We start from the raw sequence: 24952 nt of genomic DNA on the forward strand, positions 1-24952 counted from the left end.
CCCAAGATAGCTGGCATCTGTTCCGGGGTTACCTAGTGGCATGAGCAATTCTTCCTGGGCCTCCTACCAGGGTACCCTCCTCGTTTGGTCCTGCTGCTGTCCTGGGGTGTTTCCGCCATCAAAAGTCTCTATACCTTTGGACAGGCAGGCCAGAGCCCGAGTCCCAAAACCAGCTCTTTGGAATCACACGGGTACAATTCCAGAACCACAGGGAAGGGGTCCAGGCCTTTATTTGTGATTGGAGAGATAACTTAATTTTTTGAAGTTGTTCAGGAGGGAGGAGGCTAAGCCAGGTGGCCACTGAGTTCACTGTGATTAGTAAAGGGTTGCCAGTCGGGAGAAATGAGCTTCTCCATGAGGTAGAATATTTCCACTCACCCTAGATCCACAGGAAACCAAAATCCTGCCCCGGGAAATATATGCTCATTAGCAGCATGCTCTTTCACTTAAATTGCCGTGAAAATCTAAGGTACTCACTCATCCTGCTGCCAGAGTGGTGGAAGGCTCTCTCAGACATAGAGCCGAACTCTGACGAGTAATGGGGTGACCTGGGGGATTTATGTTCACAATCCTTAGCACATAGTCACACCGCTGGGCCTTGCGCCCACATCTGAAATTTTTGAGTCGTTTTAGTGTCCTGTCTACTTCACCTGAAGGTTGTAAGTTCATTTTCTTATTCTGCCATACTTTTGGGGGAAAAAAAATCGTGGAAGATCTGAGGATCAGGACCCACCGTCTTCTCTGCTTTTCCAAGAAGGTGTTAGCGGCATTGTAGGGATTCGCCTTTCCTCATGTCAGTGCCAAGGAGATAATTCTCGTATGTTTTAAATTACGTGGCTCTTTTAGGGATTTGGTTTTCGCACTAACACTAGGAAGTGTCTTCCACGTAGTTGGTGCCAGTGTGGAAGATTTCTTTGCCAATAGGCTTTTTTGAAAGCATAAGGAAAGATTCATGTGTGACTTTTTCAAATAATTTCTGGTATTGTTTTTTCTTTTTCTTTTGGCCCTCTCCTTTTCATAATAACTGGAAACGATTTAAAAGGAGCAATTAGTAATTCCAAAAGTTCAAGTATCAAAGGTAAATATCTGAGTAATGATTTTTTTTTTTTAAAGGCACAAGCTCCACGCTTATGTATTGGCTTCACTTAACTTAATGCTCTCTGTGTTAATCACTACGATTAATGGCCTTCTATCGAAAGTGTCGTGGTGTGCTCTTTTGTGTTGCATCTTCCCTTAGCTAAGCGATATGTGGCTCTTACGTGTGTATTTGTAATTTATAATTACAGCTTATATTAAGGAAACTGATTTCCCCAGAAATGCCCTCATCTGAACTAACATATTTGCACTTTGATATTTAAAACGACTCCAAATAATTTGGCATGCAAACTCCCCGTGGAACTAAAATCATTTTACAGAAACTTCTGGTTTCCGATGCTTTGTTAAAGCCTCATGGAGACTATGGACTCTGAGAAACAAACAGGGTTTTAGACGGGCCGGGGGGGTGAAGGGATGGGTTAGCCCGGTGATGGGTATTAAGGAGGGCACGTACTGCATGGAGCACTGGGTGTTATACGAAAACAATGGATCGTGGATCACCACATCAAAAACTAATGATGTATTGTATGGTGACTAACATAACATAATAAAATTTAAAAAATTTTTTTAAAAAAGCCTCATGGATGTGGCTTCTGCGTTTTAATGCAAATGCTCAGCTGACAGCTGAGGAAGCTGTTTGGAATCACTGCCCCCCTTTCACCCTCTGGCTGCCTTTTTGACCATTTCATTACCAATTAAAAGCCTCATCAAAGATAGGGAGAGCGCAAGGAAAGAGGCGAAATTCAAGTGGTCCAGTCATAAACTCTTAATGGATCTGGTAGTGAATTTGATGAGGGAGAAAGGGATGGCAACCTACTGCTGGCTGGAGAAGCGTCTTTTTAATGAGTTGAGGAACTGGTTTATCAGTACGATTCCTGCTTCCTGCGTGTGTGGCAAATAGAGAATTGAAAGGAAGAATAATTCGATTTGCGTTGCCCCAAATCAGCCACCAGCGAGCAAGCCATCCAACAACACAAAGTAAAGCCCATGACCTAAGAGGCCAGCTGACCAAGGACCAGGGTAAGGAAAAAGCCTCTTACTGATGGCACTTTTGCTGCGATTCATGTGAGTTCTGCATTTTCATATGGTTGGCTACCACCAACTAGCTGAGGGCTGACAGCTAAGGTGGAAAAAGAAGAGAGCTCTGTATACGGTGATTAGGAGGCCTGTGCGCCCATTGGGAGGATTGTTGACTGTGAATGTTTTAAATAATTGGTAGGCAAGGAAAATTGAAAAAAAGAAGAATGAGAAAAATGTGCAGTTTGGATTTTTACCAGATCAAAAGTGTTAGTGATAATATGAGATACAAGATCCTTAAATCCTACACCTAGGTGGTCCACCTGCTGTTTTACAACCAGATCAAGTATTCCTTAAATTTGAATACTGTTGAAGAAGTGACTGCCCTAAGACCCAGCTGTTGCTTGCCACCAGGAGTCATCTTGCTTCACTTGAACCCAGCTATTTTTAGAAGATACAAGGCCTTTAATTGTGTTTGTTTTGGTTTGGTTTTGCCTGTTTTGTTTTTGTGTGTGCTGATATATTCTCAGTTGTGCTGCAATGTGGGAATGGCAAAGGAAAATGTGAGATGATCCACTGAGTGAAAAGATCACTCCTAAGACCACTTCTTTGAAACTCTTGCTTGCATGGAGCATGATGCTGTGCCTTTGATCTTCTTGGCTTCAAAACAAATTAGACCAAGGTCCAAGTTTCATAGGCAGATGTTTCGGGTTGCTGGTTTGAGTCTCAGAAGATCTAAGACTAGAAAATGAGGCATACTAACATATTTATGGCTCTTTCCTTAGGGTATAATCACCAACAGATGAGTGAAGGACAAAGGCAGAAATCTTCTCAATTTTACAACCGCACAGCATCTGAATCAAATGTCTACTTGAACAGTTTCCACTACCCCGATCACAGCTATAAGGACCAGGCCTTTGATACGTTGAGCCTAGACAGCTCCGATAGCATGGAGACCAGCATCTCCGCCTACTCACCTGACAATATCTCTAGGTAAGATGTATTCATGGTTAAGGTTTCCAGTGTAGAAAAGCACCTGCTGATTTCAAAAAGTAAAGTCATCAGTTCGGAGGGATGTATATGTACAAGCCCAAATTTCTGAGACATAAACAGTCTATGGTGCAGAAGCGGGTTGAGTGTCATGGCAGCCTTTGAAAGTAATTTCTTTGTATTTTGTGTGACTTAGCCAGCCAGACATCATATAATCCGTTTTTCTCCTTTACTCTGTTTCTTTACATTTGAATTCACGTGTATACTGTGCTTCAAAAGTCGTTTGCCTCTTTTGGTTGACTGCAAGCCTCATTAGGGCTCCTTTTGATTGAATAAAGAAATCATTTCCGACAATACAGTAAGAACTTTGAAGGATTTCTTACACTTCTGTTTCATTAAAAGCAAGGCTTTAGCTGTTCCACATATTAAAATTTTTGTAAGGATTTAACCATTCACATTCGTGTTCATACTTGGAGGCAAGCAAAGATGGTCTTACGGAATTACAGCTAAAGGCACATCTAAAATATAGATCTGGTCCTGGTATTCTGCCCCTTCAAAAACTGCTTCCCTTTGAGTAAAGTCATGCCCTAGAGCCTGCATTCTGGATCCATCCCAACTCCCCATTCACTCTCTCCTCCTGATACCCCTCACAGGGCTTCTTATTAATTGAGAGGGTGATGAATACGCAAATCTCTGTGCCTTTGACCATATTGGTCCCAGGTCTGGAATCAAGTAGTTTGTTCACTCATTCATTTATAGGCTCCTTCATTCCACAAATACTTATAGAGTGCTCTAGAGGCAACAGTGGGCTGGCGCTGGCTCATACTAGCTGGCAAGTGCCAAATGTGCATATTTCCACCTATGTGTGATCAGTGATGTCATGTTGGTAGTTTGAAATTGGCCATGGTGGGAGTATATACTCCACATAAATCGACATTTGCTATATATCAGGGTTTTTAAGTCCCTCCAGAGAGCTGATTTACCAGCACAACACTGTCTACAGTCAGTTTATCCTTCCATTTGTGTGTTCACTCAATCTATACTTACTGAGCACCGGTAGTATCTGGCATTGTAAATATCTTTACCATCTCCATCCCCCTACTCCCATCTGAGCCTGGAGAAACTTTCCTCATTCTTCAGGCTTAAACTTAGGTTGGAAACTCATGAAAATTTCTCCTTTAGGGCCTTTTTCTTCTGTGTTTCCATTGCACTTGATTCTTTTTTCTATTATATCACTGATCACATGACAGTGTAAAATTTTTTCTTCAGTAATTAATTGGTGAATTCCTCAATGTCAAGGAGGATGGCTAATGATCTTTTGGTTTCTACACCCAGCAGAGATCTTAGCAGATAGTGGGTATTCAGTAAGGGCTGGCTGAATAAATACCTCAGGATATAGTAAAATGGCCATATTTTCAATTTTGTTATTTTTTTAATTTTTGTTTGACCTATTTTAATTGGCTGAGAACCATTATGATTTCAACCTAAGAAACATCCAATATTCAGTAAATGTTAATTGAGCCCTTGTGTGTCCCAAATACAAATGTCTAGTTGGATCATTGTCATCAACAAACTTCCCTCTGTTGGACTGAAGCCACAGGCTGGAAGTAGGAATGCGTGTGCTCTTTGGGTGGCAATCATGCTCCTTGAGGCAGATCACAGAATGCTCTTGGTCCTGATTTACTTGCTAATCAGTGAAGTGGAAGGATTGTTTCTTGCCTACAAGACAATGGTGAATTTTAAAACATTTTGATGGAAAATTACCGTCCTGTAAATATAATTTATTTCTTTACAAAGATTTGAATAATTTGCTCTCCCCTCACCTGCAATAAGAGAATGACAGCAAGAGAGGAAAAGTAATATCAGCAAAATGTACTTAGCTTTGGGTTATTTCATGTTTCATAAATGAAAAGAATATGAGACTCAACTGTAACCAGACATTATAGCCAGAAAATTTTAAGGGTGGGGGAAAAGGAGAAGAAGACAGATGTTATATTCTGTGGCAAATAAAGTATACAGTGTATTTTCATTTTGGCATCAATGGGTGAAATATTAATATTATTGGATATATCCTATCAGAGAAGGAAAAGAGTCTCTGGGGAAAAATATTAAAGCACCAGTAAGAATTGTATTGCTGCTTGTCACATGGGGATGACCTAAATTGAAGGAGGAGATTATGTAATGATAAAGAATAGGACTTTTGGGGCGCCTGGGAAGCTTAGTCGGTTAAGTCTCCGACTCCTGGTTTTGGCTCAGATCATGATCTCCAGGTCGTGAGATCGAGCCCTGCATCAGCTCCACCCTTGGCGGGGGAATCTGCTTGAGATTCTCTCTCTCCCTTGGTCCTGTCCCCCCCCAAAAATAAATAAATCTTAAAAAAAAGAATAAAGCTTTTTGGGGGTTGCCATTATTATGTCAGGTTAGAAGATTAGTGTTTCATGTTATTCAATATTAGCTCACTTTTTAAAAAGTTTCACACGACTGTGTTGGGGAGACCCTTGAGCATGTGGAAGGAGTGGGCAGCGAACTGTCTGGCACTGAAGGTTCTCTGGTGACGTCCGCTGCCCCGTGCTTGTCCGAGCCGGGCCAGCAGGTGCCAGCAGCTGACGTGCTCAGAACAGAAAGCCTAGCATGTTGAGCAGTTATTCATAAATGACAGTAAACTGACTAATCAAATGTGGTGCTTCTGAATAACAAGACACAAACAAAAGTCAGCCACCCAGCGACTATGATAGCATGGTGACAGGAGGAATAAAAATGGGCATTAAGAGCGAGAACACAGATTCCCCGTGTGGGAGGGACACCCATGCTCCGATGGCACTTGGTACTTAGTCGTTATTTTGAAAACAGCAGACTATTCTGCCTTCTTCCCAAATAATTGTGAACATTTTATACCAATATTTCTGTGGTGAACTCTTGATAGCTTGACGTCTTATTTATCTATTTTTTAAAGATTTTTATTTATTTATTTGAGACAGAGAGAGAGCAGGGAAGGGGCAGAAGGAGAGGGTGAAAGAATCTCAAGCAGACGCCACACTGAGCGCCAAGCCCAACGTGGGGCTCGATCCCACGACCGTGAGATCATGACCTGAGCCAAAACCAAGAGTCAGACGCTTAGCTGACTGAGCCACCCAGGTGCCCTGTTTATCTATTTTTGAGCAGTCTTTAGTAAAGAAATACACTCTAAGCATTTGCCTGTCTTGGCATTTTTCCACTCCCTGCCTCGTCCACCCTCCAAAAGTTGAAAGTAAATATTCCTCCCTCCAGATGACCCCTCCCCACCTCTCATATTTAGTGGTGGTGAACAGCAGGTGTGTAGAGCGGGCACAGGAAATTACTCAGAAAGGATCCACTTCGATTCTAATTACCAAGCATTACAAGTTCAGATCTGGACACTTAAGCACAGTGGCAGGGCAAGAACTGAACTTATTTTCATTTGTTTGCCCGGTTGCTTTTTCTTAAAATGGTTTCCAGAGGTAGAGAATGAGAATGATCCCAGTCAATACTCCGAATGAAGAAGACAGCGTCCCTGTGGGGCATTCCTGGCAGGTAGTTAGACATGAGCACGATCATTGTGTATCCTTAGTTCACGCAGACCTGACCCAGGGCACTAACCATCACAGATAACCAATCACCATGGTCAGAAATTACCAGTAGTATTTATGTCATTGTGCTGTCCGATCCTCTAAATGTCAAAAAGCATTGAAACCAAAGTAGAAGATACCTGTAAAAGGCTTAGTATATAAGGGAGAGAGAGGGAAACAAACATTTTGCTTCTGTACCACCATCTACTTTAAAAAATTCATGCTACCCTAAGGTAAGCTTGTATCTACTATTATGATGGAAAATACTATGATAAACATTAGGCAAATGGGTAGTAAGAAACTAATGTTTGGAATGTATATTATGACAACACATCCTTAATGAGAACTTTTTGAAGTTGGGTAGAAAGAGAAAGAAAGGACTAAAACATTTTCTCTTCGTGAGATTTTTTAAAGCTATGTATTAAAATACCCTGAAATGATATGTGTATTAAAGAGGTAATTCCATGCTGAAATTCTAGTGACAGGAACTTAGTCTTGTGGTTTATTATGTCACAAGAAGCCATTTGTAGAATTTCAGAATTACACAGAGCTGTGGGTACATTGGTCCTTCGCTTTTTGTTGAGACATCATTTTTGTGTCCACCAGAAAGTTACTTGAGTCAGACAATATGTTTGCTTTTTCAGCATCATTACTTACACCCTAACCAAACAAAAAGCTAAGAAAACAGGCTTTGGGTCATAGAAAATGGCAGCTGAGAGTCAATTCTACACAAAACCTCTCTTCTGCTGAAATTACTGACTTGGCCTAGACCGTGTAGTGTTCTGCATACTGCCTACAATGATATGTTATTATCACAATTGCTATTACTAATTTACCAAGCCCTGACCTTGTGCTCATACTTGGAGAAAATGTTGGGGGAACTTGATCCTTCATTATTGCTTAAATGCCAGCAGTGTGCATGTGGGGTGGGGAGCAAGACCGGGCACGGAGTTGAGGGCAATCTGTGGCTGAACTTGAGTCTAAGGGATGCTTTCATCTGAATTTCAGATGCTTCAGATTTCTTCATTTTAGGCAAAGGTTTGTATTCTGCTTTTTACCCTAGATAGTCAACACTCAGTGTCTGCATTTTATTCTAGGGAGTTCTTTCAGAAGAGATACAAAAAACCAAAGTGATGGGGGGCAGGGGGGAGCCAACTGTCAAAGGGACCAGGTGAATGACACCATGTGAAAAACCGTTAGGAAGGGTCGGAGGGCTTGTTGTGTTCCTGTAATATTCAAGGAGCTACTGAACAGAGAAGGGCTAGACATTTCATGAGGAGTAATAATTTGCTGAAGCTGAAAAAATACTTGAGAAGATTAATTGAAAATAAATATTCTGGGATACTGGCTCTTCATTTTTTTTTTTAAGATTTTATTTATTTATTTGAGAGAGAGAGAGAGAAGGAGCAGAAGTAGGGGCAGAGGGAGAGGGAGAAGCAGACTCCCTGCTGAACAGTGATCCCGGATGCGGGACTCAATCCCAGGACGCTGGGATCACAACCCAGGCCAAAGGCAGCTGCTTAACAGACTGAGCCACCCAGGCGCCCCCTGGCTCCATTTAATGGCAATACTGGTGTGCTGATGGCCGTCTTGGAAAAGTTTTCTGTGTCTTTCTGGAGAATTTTGTTTTGCTCCAGTTAGTTTTGTTCTGTTTTGCTTTGCTTACTTATTTCTTGTATGCCATTGTTCTTTGCTTTTCTTTTTTAATTTTTTTCTGTTTTTGCCTTTGCCTATGAAGTGAATATTCTAAAAGTCCTAAAAACCTTAAATCTGCTATTTGGATTCCTTTACCCTTGCTGGAAGTCTTGTTTTTCTTTATGAATATGGTTTTTACCAAAGTTGGTCAGATGCACAAAGAAATCTTCAGTTGACAAAATAGCAGAACATGACCAAGTAGGAAAAGTCACCAAAACTAGTCATCTTTATATCGTTAATGGCCCAATGACTGAGTATCACCAGCATCCTTTCAGCAATCACATGCAAGATCAGAAATGTGTGCCTGCCTTTTGAAGAAGGTCAGAAGTTAGAGCAATGGAAAGAAACACGACTCCTCTTATAATCTGGATGCGCTTGAGAAAGCAAAGATGAGTGTTGTGCTCTAGGGAATGCATTATCAAGCTTATCTTCAGGGACTTCAGACTCTGCTTTTGCATGGCAGGTGCTCAGCATTTCACTTGCTGACATCGACGTCTGCCATGGATGCCATGGTATGACAAGCGTAGACTTTTCTCTACATTCCCATTGCAGCAGCCTTTGCTTTTCAGTGTAGGTGCAACCCTCATGGGACAAAAAAGTAAAAATGGCGGTGACAGAGTATCACAGAGCAGCGGGAGTTTTGCTAAATAAAAGTGGTTTATGTGTCAAGGAAATATTAAAATCAAAAATAGCAAAAGTGGGGCTATAGAGAACAAGTAGGTGTCCGTGGGTACAAATTATTTTTTTAAACAAAATAACCAACATAGCTTTAAAAGTTTATAAAGTGTAGCTCAAAAAAGTAGGTGACTTTAGGTGCCTACAGGTCATGAAGACACAAGGTGGTAAATGTTAAAATGTATTTTCTATCAAATGTTTTCAGAAAAATTGAGTTCCTTTGGAGCAAAAGTTAAGATATTTATGGAAGTATTGCCAAATAAGCAAATTGAATATAATTGGCAGAAAATAAACTATAAATATTATAAAATAAATGGAAAACACCCTGAAAAATTCTAAAAAATGAACAGAAATATTTAAAGACAGATAACTATTTGAAAACTTGCCCCCAGGATGTGCCCAAATTACAGATATATGAAAAACCATGGACTGAAAATATTTGTTTCTAACCAAGTTATTTCCAACCAGCTCATCCGGATAGGTTTCATGCAGCTCAAGGTCATACTTAGGCCAGTGAATAGAAGCTGTAGGAAGATAGATTTTGATTCAACTTAAGTATCAACATTCTAACAATGTTATCCAAACAATGAAGGAATGGATACAGTAAGTTTTCTGTAGCTAACAATGCTCAGGCACAAACTAAATGAAAAAGGAGTATGTTCTAGAAAGAACTGAAGGACAGATGGGGGTTAGACTATCGGTGAGTGCTTTTTTTTTTTTTTTAATTCATGAGTTTTTAAGACCTGAGACTTAGTGAAATCAAATTATTTATTTCCAAATCATTAGGAAGCATAAGACATATATACCTGATGTCACAGACAACACTCTCGATTATAAACACCATACTGTGCGATTATAGGGCCTGATGTTTGTCTTTGGCTTTCTCAGTTGAGCTGACGAAGTGTGCCACTTAACATCTATGACCTTGACTGTTCTCAATAAAGAGGAATTCCTGCAAAAAAATTAAAGATTTTTTTCTTTAGTTCTTACTGGTTGAAGAGAACAGAACTTACCCTTTTTTACCTCCCCCAACAGTTCATGGAAATGAACTGTTCTCTCTTTATCAGGAGAACACACCTGGCTAAAAATTGGCCCAAAGTAACCCTGCAAAGTACAGAGATTAGTTAAGCTTCCAAGGAGACAACAGTCCTAAGGCTGTCCCTTTCCTGGATGGATGCACTTTGTAATAGGGCAGGAAATACTGATTTTTTTTTTTTCTAAAAGACAATTTTTTAGAGCTGTTTTAGGTTCACAGCAAAATTGAAAGGAAGGTACAGAGAGTTTCCATATACCCCCTCTCCCCACACATGCACAGCCTCCCCCATTATCAACATCCCCCACCAAAGTGGTGCATTTGTTACAGTTGATGAACCCATATTGACACCCAAAGTCCATAGTTTACAATTGGGTTCATTTTTGATGTTGTGCATTCTGTGGGTTTGGACAAATGTATAACTTCATATACCCATCATTATAGTATCATACAGAGGGTTTTCATTGCCCTGAAAATCCTCTGTGCTCTGCATATTCATCCTTCCCTCCCTCCCACCCCCCACTTCAAACTACTGGCCACCACTAATCTTTTTACTGTCTCCGTGGTTTTGCCTTTTCCAGAATGTCATCAAGTTGGAGTCATACACTATTTAGCCTATTCAGATTGGCTTCTTTTACTTAGTAATATGCATTTAAGCTTCCTTCATGTCTCTTTATGGCTTGATAGTTCATTTCTTTTTAGTGCTAAATAATATTCCATTGTCTGGAAGTACTACAGTTATTTCATTTACCTACTAAAGGATATCTTGGTTGCTTCCAAATTTTGGCAATTAGGAATAAAGCTGCTATAAGACTGCTGCTACTGATTTTAAGATAAACCATATGTACTGTGTTACTGTGGTAATTTATCTCTGTAAAGGAATTTAGCCCTATGTTTGAAACATCCTAGGTTTGAGTTGATCAACAATATAATTTGGGGGGGGGGTGCCTGGGTGGCTCAGTCATTAAGTGTCTGCCTTCGGCTCAGGTCATGATCCCAGGGTCCTGGGATCGAGCCCCGCATCGGGCTCCCTGCTCCGCGGGAAGCCTGCTTCTCCCTCTCCCACTCCCCCTGCTTGTGTTCCCTCTCTCGCTGTGTCTCTCTCTGTCAAATAAATAAATAAAATCTTTAAAATATATATATATATATAATTTGGGGAGACTATACTAAGAATTATCCTTTTCATTTTCATATGAATTCATTTTTATATGAATGCATCTGACATGAATCCCTATTGTGTGCCAGACTATGGAAGATACAAAAACAAAAGTGATGTCCCCAGGACAGAGATGTCCCCAGGAGAGTCTAGAAAACAAAAATATATTAAATGGCTATACAAGTCTACTTGCACAGGAAATAACATTGGTTCTCTATGGCTAGAACATCAGAGTAAAGAAGTTTTGACCTAGGTCATGCCCTTTTTTCCAGAACACCCCAATGAAATGTAAGAGAAAAATAACATTTTTGGTTAGTGTTAAACATTTCCATGTCCTTTTCTTTCTCTTTTCATTACTTAGCCTAACTGTTCTTGCAGCTTTTATTCCTTTTGGTTTTTTCCTTCACTTATTTGCATGATGTCTTTCAAGATGCATTTCTCTTGAGGCTCTTGATTCCCTTCATGGGGGTTCCTCATCAGTATGGTAGATGAGTATTATTGACAAAAGTAGCCACCATCCTTCTGTTGCACCTTTAAGAGAAGGTTGTTTTTTTTTTTTAATCGGCATCATCATGTAAGAAATAAAATGTCCACATGTGTGTATACATACATATATATATATATATTTAGTAATCTCTATACATAATGTGGGGCTCAAACCTATGACCTGGAGATCAAGAGTCACATGCTCTTCTAACTGAGGCAGCCAGGCACCCCCTAAAATGTCCACTTGTATAAGGGCACAGCAAAAAAGCAACTAGGGACACATTTCCAAATCAAATAAAGTGACTTCAAACCATAGGTGTCATCTACATAGAACTTTGGTGATAGTCTTATTGGCCTGATATCTCTGAACAATTAAAGTAACAGGAAAGCCTCCCACGGTCCATAATTTTTAGACTCTGGAAAAAGCATTTTGAGAACACACTTTTTGTAAGACTTATTTGGGGTTTATTTATTTATGAGTAAAGCATTCTACTTTGGTATTTCTTCCTTGCCTATATTTTGTCTCCTAAACTGAGGTAAGTCAATGTCACCTACAATTTTCAGAGCTGAATTGCCTGGCCTGTTCAGGCCAATGACTCTCCTAAGTAACATACTTTAAATGACATTGGATTGTGTCATGCACCTTCCCGGAAGCTGTGCATGTGCGTGCATGTCTACGTATGCGTATGTATTTCAAGAGACATCAATCCCAAGCAATATTCTTGAAAGGCCTTTGTGTTCTTTTCAGTGCCAGCACTTCAAATATTGCCAGAATAGAAGAAATGGAGAGACTTTTGAAGCAGGCTCATGCAGAAAAGACCCGACTGCTTGAATCCAGGGTAGGCATAATGTCTTTATGCCAGAGGTCAGTGAGGCAATGGTTCATCTTGCCTGCACGGGACAGGAAACTGTCCTTGGGCCTTGAGAAGCAATATAATCTTGGGAGTAGTCACTCAAACCTTTTGGCCTCGTTTTTTTTTTTTATCTGAAAAGTAAGGGTGCTGGAGAGGATTTCTAAGCCTCCTTACTGCACTATAATTTTTTGTAATTTAAAATACGTATAGTGTCAATGTCGACTGAAATCAGTGCTTTGTATGGTATTTTCCCTTTGATGGCCACTTTGTTTGCCTGCCAAGGAACCAGGAGGAATGTCATATCTTTATGGACTCTCCCTTCCTTGCCAGCTTGTGTGAACTGTGCTATTGTAATACTTAAAATCCCACGTTATTGTGACTGTATTTCAAGCCAGAATCTGAACTTCCTTAGGAATCCCCGCAAATGCCTTTGCATCCTGCCTTAAAGGGCCCCTCCTTTCCTCTTCTGATTTCCCCATGAGCTTCCTCTGCAACCGAACTTCTTCTTCAGCCAGGAAGCCACAGAGCAACAAAGGAACTGGAAGGACCAGGACCCATGGCCTTCGGTTAGAAGATGGCACACAGAAAAGAGGACTAAATGCCATGACTAGTGTTGGGTGACGATTTGTGATCCTTTTTATTAAAAGTGGGAGAGTGGTCCCACTTTTCAGTCATCTGTATGAAATGACTGAATACCACAAGCTGGGTTTTCACTTAATATTCAATTGTTAATTAAATGTGGTGGTTGCCTTTCTGTGTGGAATGATTTTGAAAACTATGTGAGAGGTGATTTTAGTCTAGGTGGTCTATTGGATGAGCCCAGGCTATACAACCAGCAATTATCTAGTGAGAATTTTCTTTGCCCTTAGTTGGAATCATTCAAGTGTGACCAGCATGTCTTAAAATTTGTTCTGCCTAATGATATTTAGGAACGGGAAATGGAAGCCAAGAAACGAGCTCTGGAAGAAGAAAAACGACGGCGAGAACTCCTGGAAAAACGATTGCAGGAGGAAACTAGCCAGCGGCAGAAGTTAATCGAAAAGGAAGTAAAAATCAGGGAGAAACAAAGGGCACAGGTTGGTGGAACAATCTGGATGGATTAGAATAGGTCGCCCCCTGGTGGTCATTCTTTAGAAGTCGGTTGTGCTTGTCGGGATGCCTTTCTGGGCACCTCCTGTCCGCAGCCCTTGACATGTGACTGCTAAGAGACCGGTAGGGGTTCAGAGACCAAAAAATGTATGTTTACCTCAAAATTCATTGGGACCTACTAACCAAATGACACTTTTCTCTAGTCATGCGTCGAACATTTTTATGGGAGAGGCATTTTTTCTTCTACCCATTTTTTGCGGTATATTTAAAAGGAGCCTGTTTTTCTGAGCAGCTTTGAAAAACGCAGGTGGACTTGCTACTGAAAACAAATACAAGACCCAAACTAAAACCTCTGGTTGAGGAAGAGAAGAGGTTCTATTAAGGCATTTTTGGAAGCAAACACTCCAGAACAAAATAATTTTACCAACCCAATTTTTTTGGTAGTGTTAGTGGGTTTTTTGTTTTCGTTTGGTTTTCTAACCACTGTATTGTCACACATGTCCCCTTTGCTACAGCCGTCCACACATACGTGTGCAAGATTACTGAACTCAAGCAAAGCTCAGGAAAGCCACACATTTCCTTTCACTTCCTCTCTTGCTTATCATAGAGTTTAATTCTCTGTCACTAAACCTGCCTACATAATATATGTTTGCTGAGGAACTAAAATAAAATTTCATACAGTACCACTTAACACAGGGTTCAAATCCATTTTGCCAAGGTTTACTAGACTTCATAAAAAGTGCCATTTCCCTTATTCTTTATAGTTGCTGGCAGTTTGATAGCACAGCAGTGAGAGACTATCTTGAAGACTCTGTGTGCTTTGAGGTATCAGTGTCTGTGACATCTGTCTGAAGTCAAATACCACAGAATCAAAGGCAAAATATTGAAGGAAAAATACAAAGGAAAATGTGTTCGTTTTATTTCATTATGTCCACCCTCTTCCAAGTTATGATTTGCAGGGGAGGTCATCCATGCCTGTTTGGTATTTGAAGCCAAACCAGAAAGCATAATTTTATTTTAATCCTAATTATAAGATTTGCCTCTAAGTATATATTTAGGTCATTTTCCCCAGGGCAGAGGGGTGGGGTTATTTAACAGAATAAACTAAAGCACCATTTTAGAAATATGACCCATGGCGATTCGTGCTTCTTAGATTAGATGAACCTTTCCTCTAGCCATAGTAAAATAAAAGACATCTTTGTACATCTTGTCCATATCTGCTCATTGGGCAGTTCATTGAGTATGGCTTTGATTCTACTTCTTACCTTATTTTAGCTTTCACTTTTCAAAGCATACATCTCTGCCTTTGATTTCTATCAGAAAGTGTGGGGAGCTGATGTGTATAACTTTGGGTGGGGGGTGTACTTACTAAATAATGTTCACCAGTCAGGTCGTGTCTGAGATTATTTGAGAACTGATGTTAGGTTGTATAGGGAGAAGTCCGGGGAACTTCACAGGAGAAGAGTCCTCATTTGTAGGAGGCAGCCCAGGGAACTTCATGCCTCATATGATTCTCTGTTTTTAAGTGCTAAGTACCTCTTATAAAGCTAAGGTTAATGGCATTTTCCCAATTTCTCGTCTGTCCATTTCAAGGAGTAGAATCTATTCCCCTGAGTTTATCCGCCCCCCACCCCTGCATATCGTAGCATCCTTCTTAAAATACTAAGCACTCTTTTAAACTCCAAAGGATAATGTTTATCTTAAGTTTTCATAATCACATGGACATTTTAACGCTTAGGCTTTTCAGTTCATGTCCACTCCTAAACATCTGTGACCTGAAACGAAATGATTAATTAGCTATATATGACATGGATTTGTGCTTTTCCAGGCTCGACCTCTGACACGCTATCTGCCTGTCCGGAAGGAAGACTTCGATTTGCGAAGCCACGTAGAGACTGCTGGCCACAATATCGATACCTGTTACCACGTGTCGATCACAGAGAAGACCTGCCGAGGATTCCTTATCAAAATGGGTGGAAAAATTAAAACTTGGAAAAAACGATGGTTCGTTTTTGATCGGAACAAGCGCACATTCTCTTATTATGCAGGTGAGTGAGGAAAAAAGCCCCTAAGTGATATATTCAAATCAGGAACTCTCTGTTAAAGAGCAAAAACATCAGGATGAATGGGTTGATTGGTAAGTAATAGAATTAATGGCAGTCTTAGCTTTGCAGGTATGTATTATTTTATATTCAGGTTATATAGTCCCCCTGATATGAATTTCGTCTCTAAAAATAATAAAAACTATGTTATTTAAAAAGTGTGAATTTGTGGGGCACCTGGGTGGCTCAGTCGGTTAAGCGTCTGCCTTCGGCTCAGGTCATGGTCCCAGGGTCCTGGGATCGAGTCCTGCATCTCCTGCTTCTCCCTCTGCCTGCCGCCCCCCCTGCTTGTGCGCTCTCTCTCTCTGACAAATAAATAAATAAAATCTTAAAAAAAAAAGTGTGAATTCATCTCTTCTAGTTCTGAAATAAGCTGAAGTCCAAATAAGTAGTAAATGGAATCTTTCTTTTTAGACCAAAATATTGACTTTTAAACCATGAGACCAGAAAAAAGGTTTCTATTTATTTATTTATGGTCATCTGCCCTATTTATGTCACACACAATTAGGCAGCCTTGGCTGACAGTCACTCAGCTAGAGTTTATAAAGTAGAAGGTTATTGAAGCAGAGGGTAAAGCTCATCAGTGAATAAGTGAACAAGTAAGTATTTATTAAGTGACTGAAATCTTTTTGGATTCTTTAAATGATGGATTATGAGAAACGTACCCTACTGAATCTTCTGAAAATACCGGAATGTGGATGTAACTGCTGTACTTATTAAGAAGTCTCCTGGACCACATTGGAAACACGTCCATTGTCAGCACAGCTGGAGTTCTGCTCTCTTCAACAACTGAAGAAAAGTGGCATCATGCCAGAGCTTGTGAAGAGACCCGTCTCTGTGGTGACGGTACCAGCGTTGATGAGCACTATCAGAAATTGTTACAGTGATGTCATAAATAAGTAACTGTCCAATCCCTCCATCTATAGTGTGAGGCCAGGATACGCTTATGAAGAGAAGTGCGAGTGACCGAGAAGCATGGGAAGGAGGGGAAACACGGGCTGTGGGGCCCCAGAGTTGGGGTGAGGAGGGGGCAGGGGCTCATACTTTCAGTTAGGGTCTCTTTGGTGGGGCTCCAGTTAATGCAGGAGCTAGCGGCCTGAAGCAAATGGCCTAACCCTCAGGAGTTCCCCGCTTGCCTCTCTCGGGCTTTCTGATGTTGGGTTTAATGAGAATCCAGAGATGTTCTCTTCAGTTAGTACAACAGAAAAGATGCTAGTTTAATGAGAAATGCCAATTTAGTGTCTGCAAAATCCATAAACAAACCTTTGTGCTGTGCTAGTCTCCACAGACAATCTCACCCAGAATTTTCCAAAACTAAAATTTTAATTATCAATTTCAGACAAAACAGCTTCACTCTTCTCTGCTTCTCTTCTCCTTGCTTCCTTTGTCAGCCCGGTCAGTTGCTCAGTTCCCCTTCCTTCTGACCCATGTCAGAACCTATGCTCCTTCTGACCATGTAAATGCATTTTTCCAAATTCAAACTTCCTGGTGATCGGTTTTTGATTTTTTGTTAAGGACCGAAAACATTTTGGTATATGAATGATTACTAAGAACTGTAATACATAACACAGGCGAAAATTATATTTCATTCGGGTCTTTATTTTTTTTTTTAAAGCTTTTATTTATTTATTTGAGAGCGAATGCAAGAGACAGAGCACAAGCAGGAGGGTGGGTCAGGGAGAAAGAGAAGCAGACTCCCTGCTGAGCGGGGAGCCCCACACAGGACTCAATCCCAGGACCCTGGGATCATGACCTCAGCTGAAGGCAGACGCTTAACTGACTGAGCCACCCAGGCACCCCTCATTCAGGTTTTTAATATTTACATATTATATAACTGGCCAGTGAGTCCTAGTTTGACAAATGGCTCTGTTTATAGCCCTCATTAGCTTGTCGGCTCGCCTCACCCCCACCCCCACTCTCCCCAAACATCACCAAGTGCAGGAATAGATCAGTCCACAGGAAGCCATACAGATCGCAGTTCGGGCTGGACTGGACCCCCCAGGCGCTGCACCCCTTCAGCCGGCACGGAGGTAGATGGACACCATGTTTGTGAAGGAGCCGTCACCATGAGCACTGACAGAGTCCTAAGTCCCTGTGCTGATCATGCCCTTGGCCTCTATATTAACTGAGTACCCTTAGAAGAGTCTCTAAAGAAAACTGAGACCCAGAAAATATATCTGTAAATTGATGGGATAATGCTATGGAAACTGAATGAATAGCTTTCTCGTGTCAGTTTACAATAGCATTATTGATTCTCTTAGTTCACCATGTCCTTGTGAGGCCAGTATTTTTTTTTTTTTAAAGATTTTATTTATTTATTTGAGAGAGAGAGAATGAGAGACAGAGAGCACGAGAGGGAAGAGGGCAGAAGGAGAAGCAGACCCCCTGCCGAGCAGGGAGCCCGATGTGGGACTCGATCCCGGGACTCCAGGATCATGACCTGAGCCAAAGGCAGTCGCTTAACCAACTGAGCCACCCAGGCGCCCCGAGGCCAGTATTTTTTTAGAGCTCTTTCTCATATAGGAAGAGCCCTACAAACAAAAGTTTCATTCCCCAGTTTTCTGCCTCCTTGAGACACTGATAAGAGTTACTTTTATCTCCAGATTTTATTTCACATCTGTTTTCAGAAAATGAAGTATTGCTGTATTCCCATTAATAGTGCAGAATCCTTCCCCGTGAGTATTTGAGATATACACTGACCTCTTTCACAGAAACTGATGGAAACCCACTGACCGTGGCATGAATTAAAGCAGTGTTTCCCGAGGAAGAGCAAAACGAACAAATACATACAAATATGGTCCATGGTCAAACATGGTCAAATAAGTTAGGGAAGGGGTGCCTGAGTGGCTCAGTCAGATGGGCGGCTGCCTTCGGCTCAGGTCATGATCCCAGGGTCCTGGGATCGAGCCCCGCATCGGGCGCTCTGTTCAGCGGGGAGCCTGCTTCTCCCTTCCCCCCACTTGTGCTCTCTCTCTCGCTATCTCTCTCTCTCTCAATAAATAGATTAAATCTTTGAAAAGAAATAAATTAGGGAAATGCTGAGTTAAATGTACTACAACAGCTTTATATTTTCCACTGAACTTCTCAGGGCTGTTGTTTTTCAGACTAGCTTTTCATTGCTGAGAAAAGAAACATTCATGAATAAAATTCTTAAAAATAGAACAGAAGTCTATATAATGAAAGTCTCTTTCACGTCACAAAAGTTCTGACCTTTTCTCCATTTATATATATGTTTCAGTATATATATGTATTCTTTTTTTTTAAAGATTTTATTTATTTGACAGAGAGACAGCGAGAGCCAGGAACACAAGCGGGGGGAGTGGGAGAGGGAGAAGCAGGCTCCCTGCCGAGCAGGGAGCCCGATGCGGGACTCGATCCCAGGACCCTGGGATCATGACCTGAGCCGAAGGCAGACGCTTAACGACTGAGCCACCCAGGCGCCCCTGTATTCTTTTTTAATACAGTTGGGACCAAATTATTCACTCTGTTCATAACTTGGTTCACATAACAGTATTTCAAGATTTTTCTCTGATGAGCACACGCAGATCTAGTCTTGAATTTCAGTGGCTGTGTGGATTCCACTGTATGGCTGGTCTCTAATTGAATCAGTCCCTTGTTAAATTCAAGCAGATTTTTTGCAGCCTTTTGCCGTAACAAACACAAATCCATGTGCATGTGCATGAGTAGCTCTGACACAATAAGGTTTGAGGAGTGGAATTGCTGAGTGAGAGGACTGTTTGCAGTTTTCCCAAACTGCCCTCCCAAAGCTTTCTTATTTGCACTTCCACCAGCAGCATATGATAGAATCTCTTTCTTTGCAGCCTCTTTCATGCTTTTTTAAAATTCTTGAGTATGCTCTCATGCATTTATGATCTTTGCTGAGCGTAAGTTACAAAATATTTCAAGAACTTCTTAGATCACAGAGGGATGCTGTTTGGTTGATGGTTTGGTTGGTTGTTTTTGTTTCGTTTTACGTTTTTTTGTTGTTTATTTTTTATGGCAAATTTGATGAAATCTTAGAAACCGTTTGGAAAATGCTGCATTGAAAGGACGTTAAATTATTGACTTTGAAGCTCTGTTGGGAACAGGAGAAAAAGCATGCTGGACAAGAAATTCATAGGAAAGGAATATAAGTAGAATATTATTTTAAATTACGTCCAAAAAACACCCTTCTTACAAATTTCACTACAGCAGCTCTACATACTGATGTTTCCAGGACAACCACTGTTCTGGAGAATGTGAAGAGATAATTTGTATCAGTGTCAGTGGTGTTTATACTTTGTGTGCTAACTTGACTGTCAGGAGTTCCGGGTTGTCTTGACTGCAGATTTGCGGGAGAGCCTTGGGCAAAGTCAATTAGTCCAGGAGGGGTGGGCTGATTATTCCTTTTTGTGTGTTTGTTTTGTTTGTTTCAGTATAGAACTGGGCTAATGCCTTCACCTAAATTATCCAAATTAATCTTAGGTAATTTAAAAACTAGATAAATATTTTAATAATTATACTGAAATTACAATGTTTCCAGTCCATCAGTGGTGATAAAGTATTTTAACACTATTTATTATTGCAGACAAGCATGAAGCTAAATTAAAAGGAGTAATATACTTCCAAGCCATTGAAGAAGTGTATTATGATCACCTCAAGAACGCTAATAAGGTAAACACGGATTTTCAGATTTCTGTCCTTTGAATGCATAATTAAGTTGGGAAAAAGATGTTTTTTGAACCCCAAGCAATTTAGATTTGTTGTTCTGACATAACTGATTGATATAATCATAATGGTTCTAGAAAAGCGAACATAGAAGTAATTAATGCAGCTGATCTTTTGTGGGGAAAAAAAGTCATGGTGAAGTGAGAAAATCTTCTGGTCATATTAATTTAGAAGATCCTGTTAAGTGACTTTTTGTGAGGTTCTAAGAAGGAGCTACTCTTTGGTTATAAGGAGGAATCTTAGTAAGGCTAAGAATAAGAGCTGTCACTTACCGAGCACCCACTATCAGCTAGGTACCCGGCTAGAGCTTTACCTACAAAGTAGCTGCTAAGAAGATTGATTGGTGAGCTCTCTGTGGTATTTCTTGTGCAGAAAGTTTGGAAAGACAGTCGATCTTGAGAAAGGTGTTGGAGGTGGGGCTACAGGTTATACTAGAGCAGTAGTAAAACCAATTTAGAGTTCTATAAATTAGAACTTTTTTTTTTTTTTTAAGATTTTATTTATTTGCGAGAGAGACAATGAGAGACAGAGAGCGTGAGAGGGAGGAAGGTCAGAGGGAGAAGCAGACTCCCTGCCGAGCAGGGAGCCCAGCCCGATGCGGGAGTCCCGGGACTCCAGGATCATGACCTGAGCCGAAGGCAGTCGCTTAACCAACTGAGCCACCCAGGCGCCCCTATAAATTAGAACTTTTAAAGAGGAAGAAGCCCTCACATATGTCTGTGTCATTTAATTTCAGGATGTTTGTTTTACATTCTTTTCCTCTTTTGATTTTTAGAGTCCTAATCCATTACTCACCTTTAGTGTCAAGACGCACGACAGAATCTACTATATGGTTGCGCCGTCGCCGGAAGCCATGCGCATCTGGATGGATGTTATAGTTACTGGGGCGGAAGGTTACACGCACTTCTTGTTGTAGTGAATAACAGTCTACTTCAGGGCTGACTGCAATAATCTCTTACAAGAATGAAGCCATACTCAATCCCAGATGGAAAGACCCAACAGACCCATCCCTCTCACTGTGTATACTCAGAACTCCTTTTATATTAATAGAAAGTCATTTGTAAAAGAGAAAAAAGGGGTTTAAATTCAAAGCTGGATGATAAATAGCAAAAGGATTGAAGCACCTATGAGAAAAAAAAACACGCTGTTTTGGTAAATAGCATCACTTATAGGAATATTTCTTATAAACTATTTTTATCGATTGTTTACTTTGGTGAAATAAACGGAATGGTTTACAAAATGTATGTACTTGGAAATATGAAATTATTTTAGCACCCCAGTTATTGGCATTGACATTATTGGTTATCAACTGGTATTTTAAAAAGCATTTTGCTGAAGGTTATTTTATAAATAGAAGCAAATAAGGGTTTGGAGGGGAATATATTTTAGGAGGAGTTTTGCCCTAATTATTAAGTACTGCACCTAAACCAAAGACTTGATATGACTTCTGTTTAACAGTGGTAGTTTCAGGTGACGAACCGCATTTAGTGTTACTCTACATTTTAAAATGGTACTTTGATGCCATCAACTGTCTAGAAAGTTGACTCTGAACAGTTACCACTGGTATAAGCTACTGTACATAGAAAGCAAATCACTTTTTGTAAAAGAAGAAAAAACAAAAAGTTGTGTGTTTTAGACAGAAGCCGTCTTATTAGACATTCTGTCTCTTTGAGCAATTTAAAATAAGGAGAAGATTTCATATTTTGCTAAAGATTCCTCCATTCCCGGTGCTGAGAATAAAGGTAGCTAGCAGCCGATTTCCTTTAGATTGTCTGTTTCCTCTTTTTTGTAGAACACACCTGTTAAATGCAGCCTCACGTGCCATAACGATGAAATCAGAGCTCTGTTTTCACCAAAGAACAGACCAATTAAAATACTTATTTACAGAAGTAGCATAGTTCTATAAAAAGGAAAATGAACTTTGACTTAATGTTCTTTGTAATGTACTATTTTATTATGTATTTCTTTACATTTAGCCTTTGTTTTTTAGAGTTAAATTAATTTTTGTTGAATGAAATGACTTCAGGCAAGTCTCTTTTTATAACAGTTTTTCAAATGACTTTATCCTGGTTTGTCATGTTGTGTGTATTTGCAAGTATAAACATACTCTTTCCTAAAAGTTGGCAAATGAATAGAAGTAGGAAATAATGGCTTTGCTTACTAGTACAGGATGAAATGATTAGATTGGAAGTGTCTGTAAAATCTTTGTCAGGCCTGACGGGGTACAATTTTTAAAACTTTGCAGTGTGGTTTGTATACATGTATACATGTTGCCAATAATAAGATTTTGCAACTGGATAACGCATGATTTTACTTGAATAGTGGAGGACAAAGTCACGATTGCAAAAGACATTTTTATAATATGTTTTTTCAGAGATCACCCCAAACCCATAACGACCTAAAAGAGTGAAATGCAATTGCTAAAATTTTGTTGGTTAATGTAAAGATGTAACTTGTCTGTACTGTACTTTATAGGATTATAAAGATATTCTAATCAGCATTATATTTTGCATGATGTAGTAAACCTTTTAAAATGTGTGTTAAAATATGTTGAGTATGGATTAAAATGTTGACCAGATTTCACATTTGAAAATAAACTCATCTCTCATTAGGAGGTTACCTATTGGTGACATGACAGGGGATGGATTAATCAGCAAAAGTCAATTGTGAATCTCCACAAAAGTTGTTGTGTGCTAACATTATGATTTGTAGTTTTATAAATTGAAGTAATTCTAAGTCTCTCTGGTCACATTCCTGTTGCTAACAAAGTGAGATAACCCCTGACAAATCTGACATCTTACTGTCTTTTTGCAAAGATGCAGTTATTACTGGGGATTGCAAGGACTGTGCTTATTTCTCTGGCAGGGAAAAAATCATGTAGGTGTGAATTAAGGGCTTTACTTGATAGCGACCTCATTTGTCTTCCTGGGCTAGGGCAGCAGGTTTCAGAGAGAGAAATGGCCCTGAACAATATGTCCCATCACTCCTGTTAATGAAGGCAACACTGACAGTGGGTATGGAAACAGATTAGTTTATTTCAAGCCCATCACTGTGGGTAAAAGCATCTTCACCTGATCTAGCCAGTTTTTCCTGATTTGTTATACTGATAAGGGTGGATAGAGAAAACAGTCCTTGTATGACACTTTTCCCATTATGGAGACAAGGCAGGTTTTTTGTTTGTTTGTTTGTTTGTTTCATTTTGCTGCACATAAAATGCAAGAAGATCTGCAAAAATAAAGGGAGAGAAGAAGGACAGGAATGATTGAGAATATTTGCAATTATCCAAAAACCACAGTGAGAAATGTTGATTATTAAGATATAAGGGATAGTGAAGTGATGTGCTTTGTGTATCACCTTACCGATTTAGGTCCTTTGTAGTCTACAACAGGCCTAATGGAGAACTGGCAAAATAGCTCACCAGCTTTTGGAGTGCCACCTGAAATCAAGCAGCCCTGCTTGCTATTTCTGGCACTACACCACTCAAGAAAGATCTATTTAATTTTTATTTAACTAACTTTTTCAGTATGTTCCAATAAGACAGGTTCTCAGGACTCCAAAGATAGGCTGGATTCACTGTATCCAAACTTTGCCTTTAACTCTAGCATCAATCATTGCTCCACAATTTATGACCAACATAGTAAAGTGGCTTTACTTAAGTATTATACCAACCACAGTAGCCTGAAGTAGAAAAAAAGATCTTACTTGTTGATGCTTGACACCCCCAGGATTAATTTGAAGGGTGCCAGAGCTAGAATTCAGAAACCCTTGTACAATTTATTCAACCATTTTTCTATTATTGACTTCCATTTTTTCTTCTGCTTCCTTCTAAAAATGGTGATGTAGCTGATAGTATGCCTCCTTATGAACTAGTGTTGTTTTCTACAGGAGAGTCACAAACTGGGGCCACGGGGTCAAGGACATTGAAAATGATGCATATTTTAAATCCTAATAGGTGTGGTGAGATTACCTGACAGAAAAGTTTAGCAATTAACCTCCCACCAACCCTACCCGAGTGTCAGTTTCCCAGCATCCTTGCCTATAGTTGCTCTTTTTAATTTTTGCGAATCTGATGCGTGAGAAAAATAACGTTATTTTTTCAACGCACATTTTTCAATTAGTGAAGTTGAACATCTTTACATATGAACTGCCTATTCACAGCCATCGACCAATTCTATTAAATTATAGGTTTTTTCCCCTTATTTCTAGGAGTCGGCTGAATAGAAGTATTATTGTTCTGTTATCTGTGCTGTAAAATCAGTTTTTCTAGACTCTCATTTGACTCAAGATGACTTTTGCCGTTCAAAAAGTTGAAATACATACACATTTTTATTTTTATGATTTTGTTTCATATCTTGCTTAAGAAAGTCCCTTCTTTCCCCAAACTCTGAAATATGCTCAGTGTATTTAAATCCTCTGTTTTATTCTTCCGTTGAGATCGTTTATCTACTGGGATTTATTTTTGCATATAA

The 24952-nt window shown here is 39.9% G+C and overlaps 1 protein-coding gene across 1 annotated transcript in view; it reads left to right on the top strand.

The window, feature by feature from the left end:
- Window positions 1-23166, top strand: part of PHLDB2 (pleckstrin homology like domain family B member 2) — a 101456-nt gene extending 78290 nt beyond the window's left edge. The window contains exons 13-18 of the mRNA XM_044914071.1: window positions 2898-3105; window positions 12480-12570; window positions 13515-13661; window positions 15503-15722; window positions 20344-20429; window positions 21259-23166. Coding sequence (XP_044770006.1) covers window positions 2898-3105; window positions 12480-12570; window positions 13515-13661; window positions 15503-15722; window positions 20344-20429; window positions 21259-21399 — 893 coding nt within the window. The 3' untranslated portion in view covers window positions 21400-23166. The remainder of the gene's footprint in view (window positions 1-2897; window positions 3106-12479; window positions 12571-13514; window positions 13662-15502; window positions 15723-20343; window positions 20430-21258) is intronic.
- Window positions 23167-24952: the final 1786 nt, after the last annotated feature.

The sequence above is a fragment of the Neomonachus schauinslandi genome, chromosome 1 (genome assembly GCF_002201575.2).
Source record: "Neomonachus schauinslandi chromosome 1, ASM220157v2, whole genome shotgun sequence".
Lineage (NCBI taxonomy): Eukaryota > Metazoa > Chordata > Mammalia > Carnivora > Phocidae > Neomonachus > Neomonachus schauinslandi.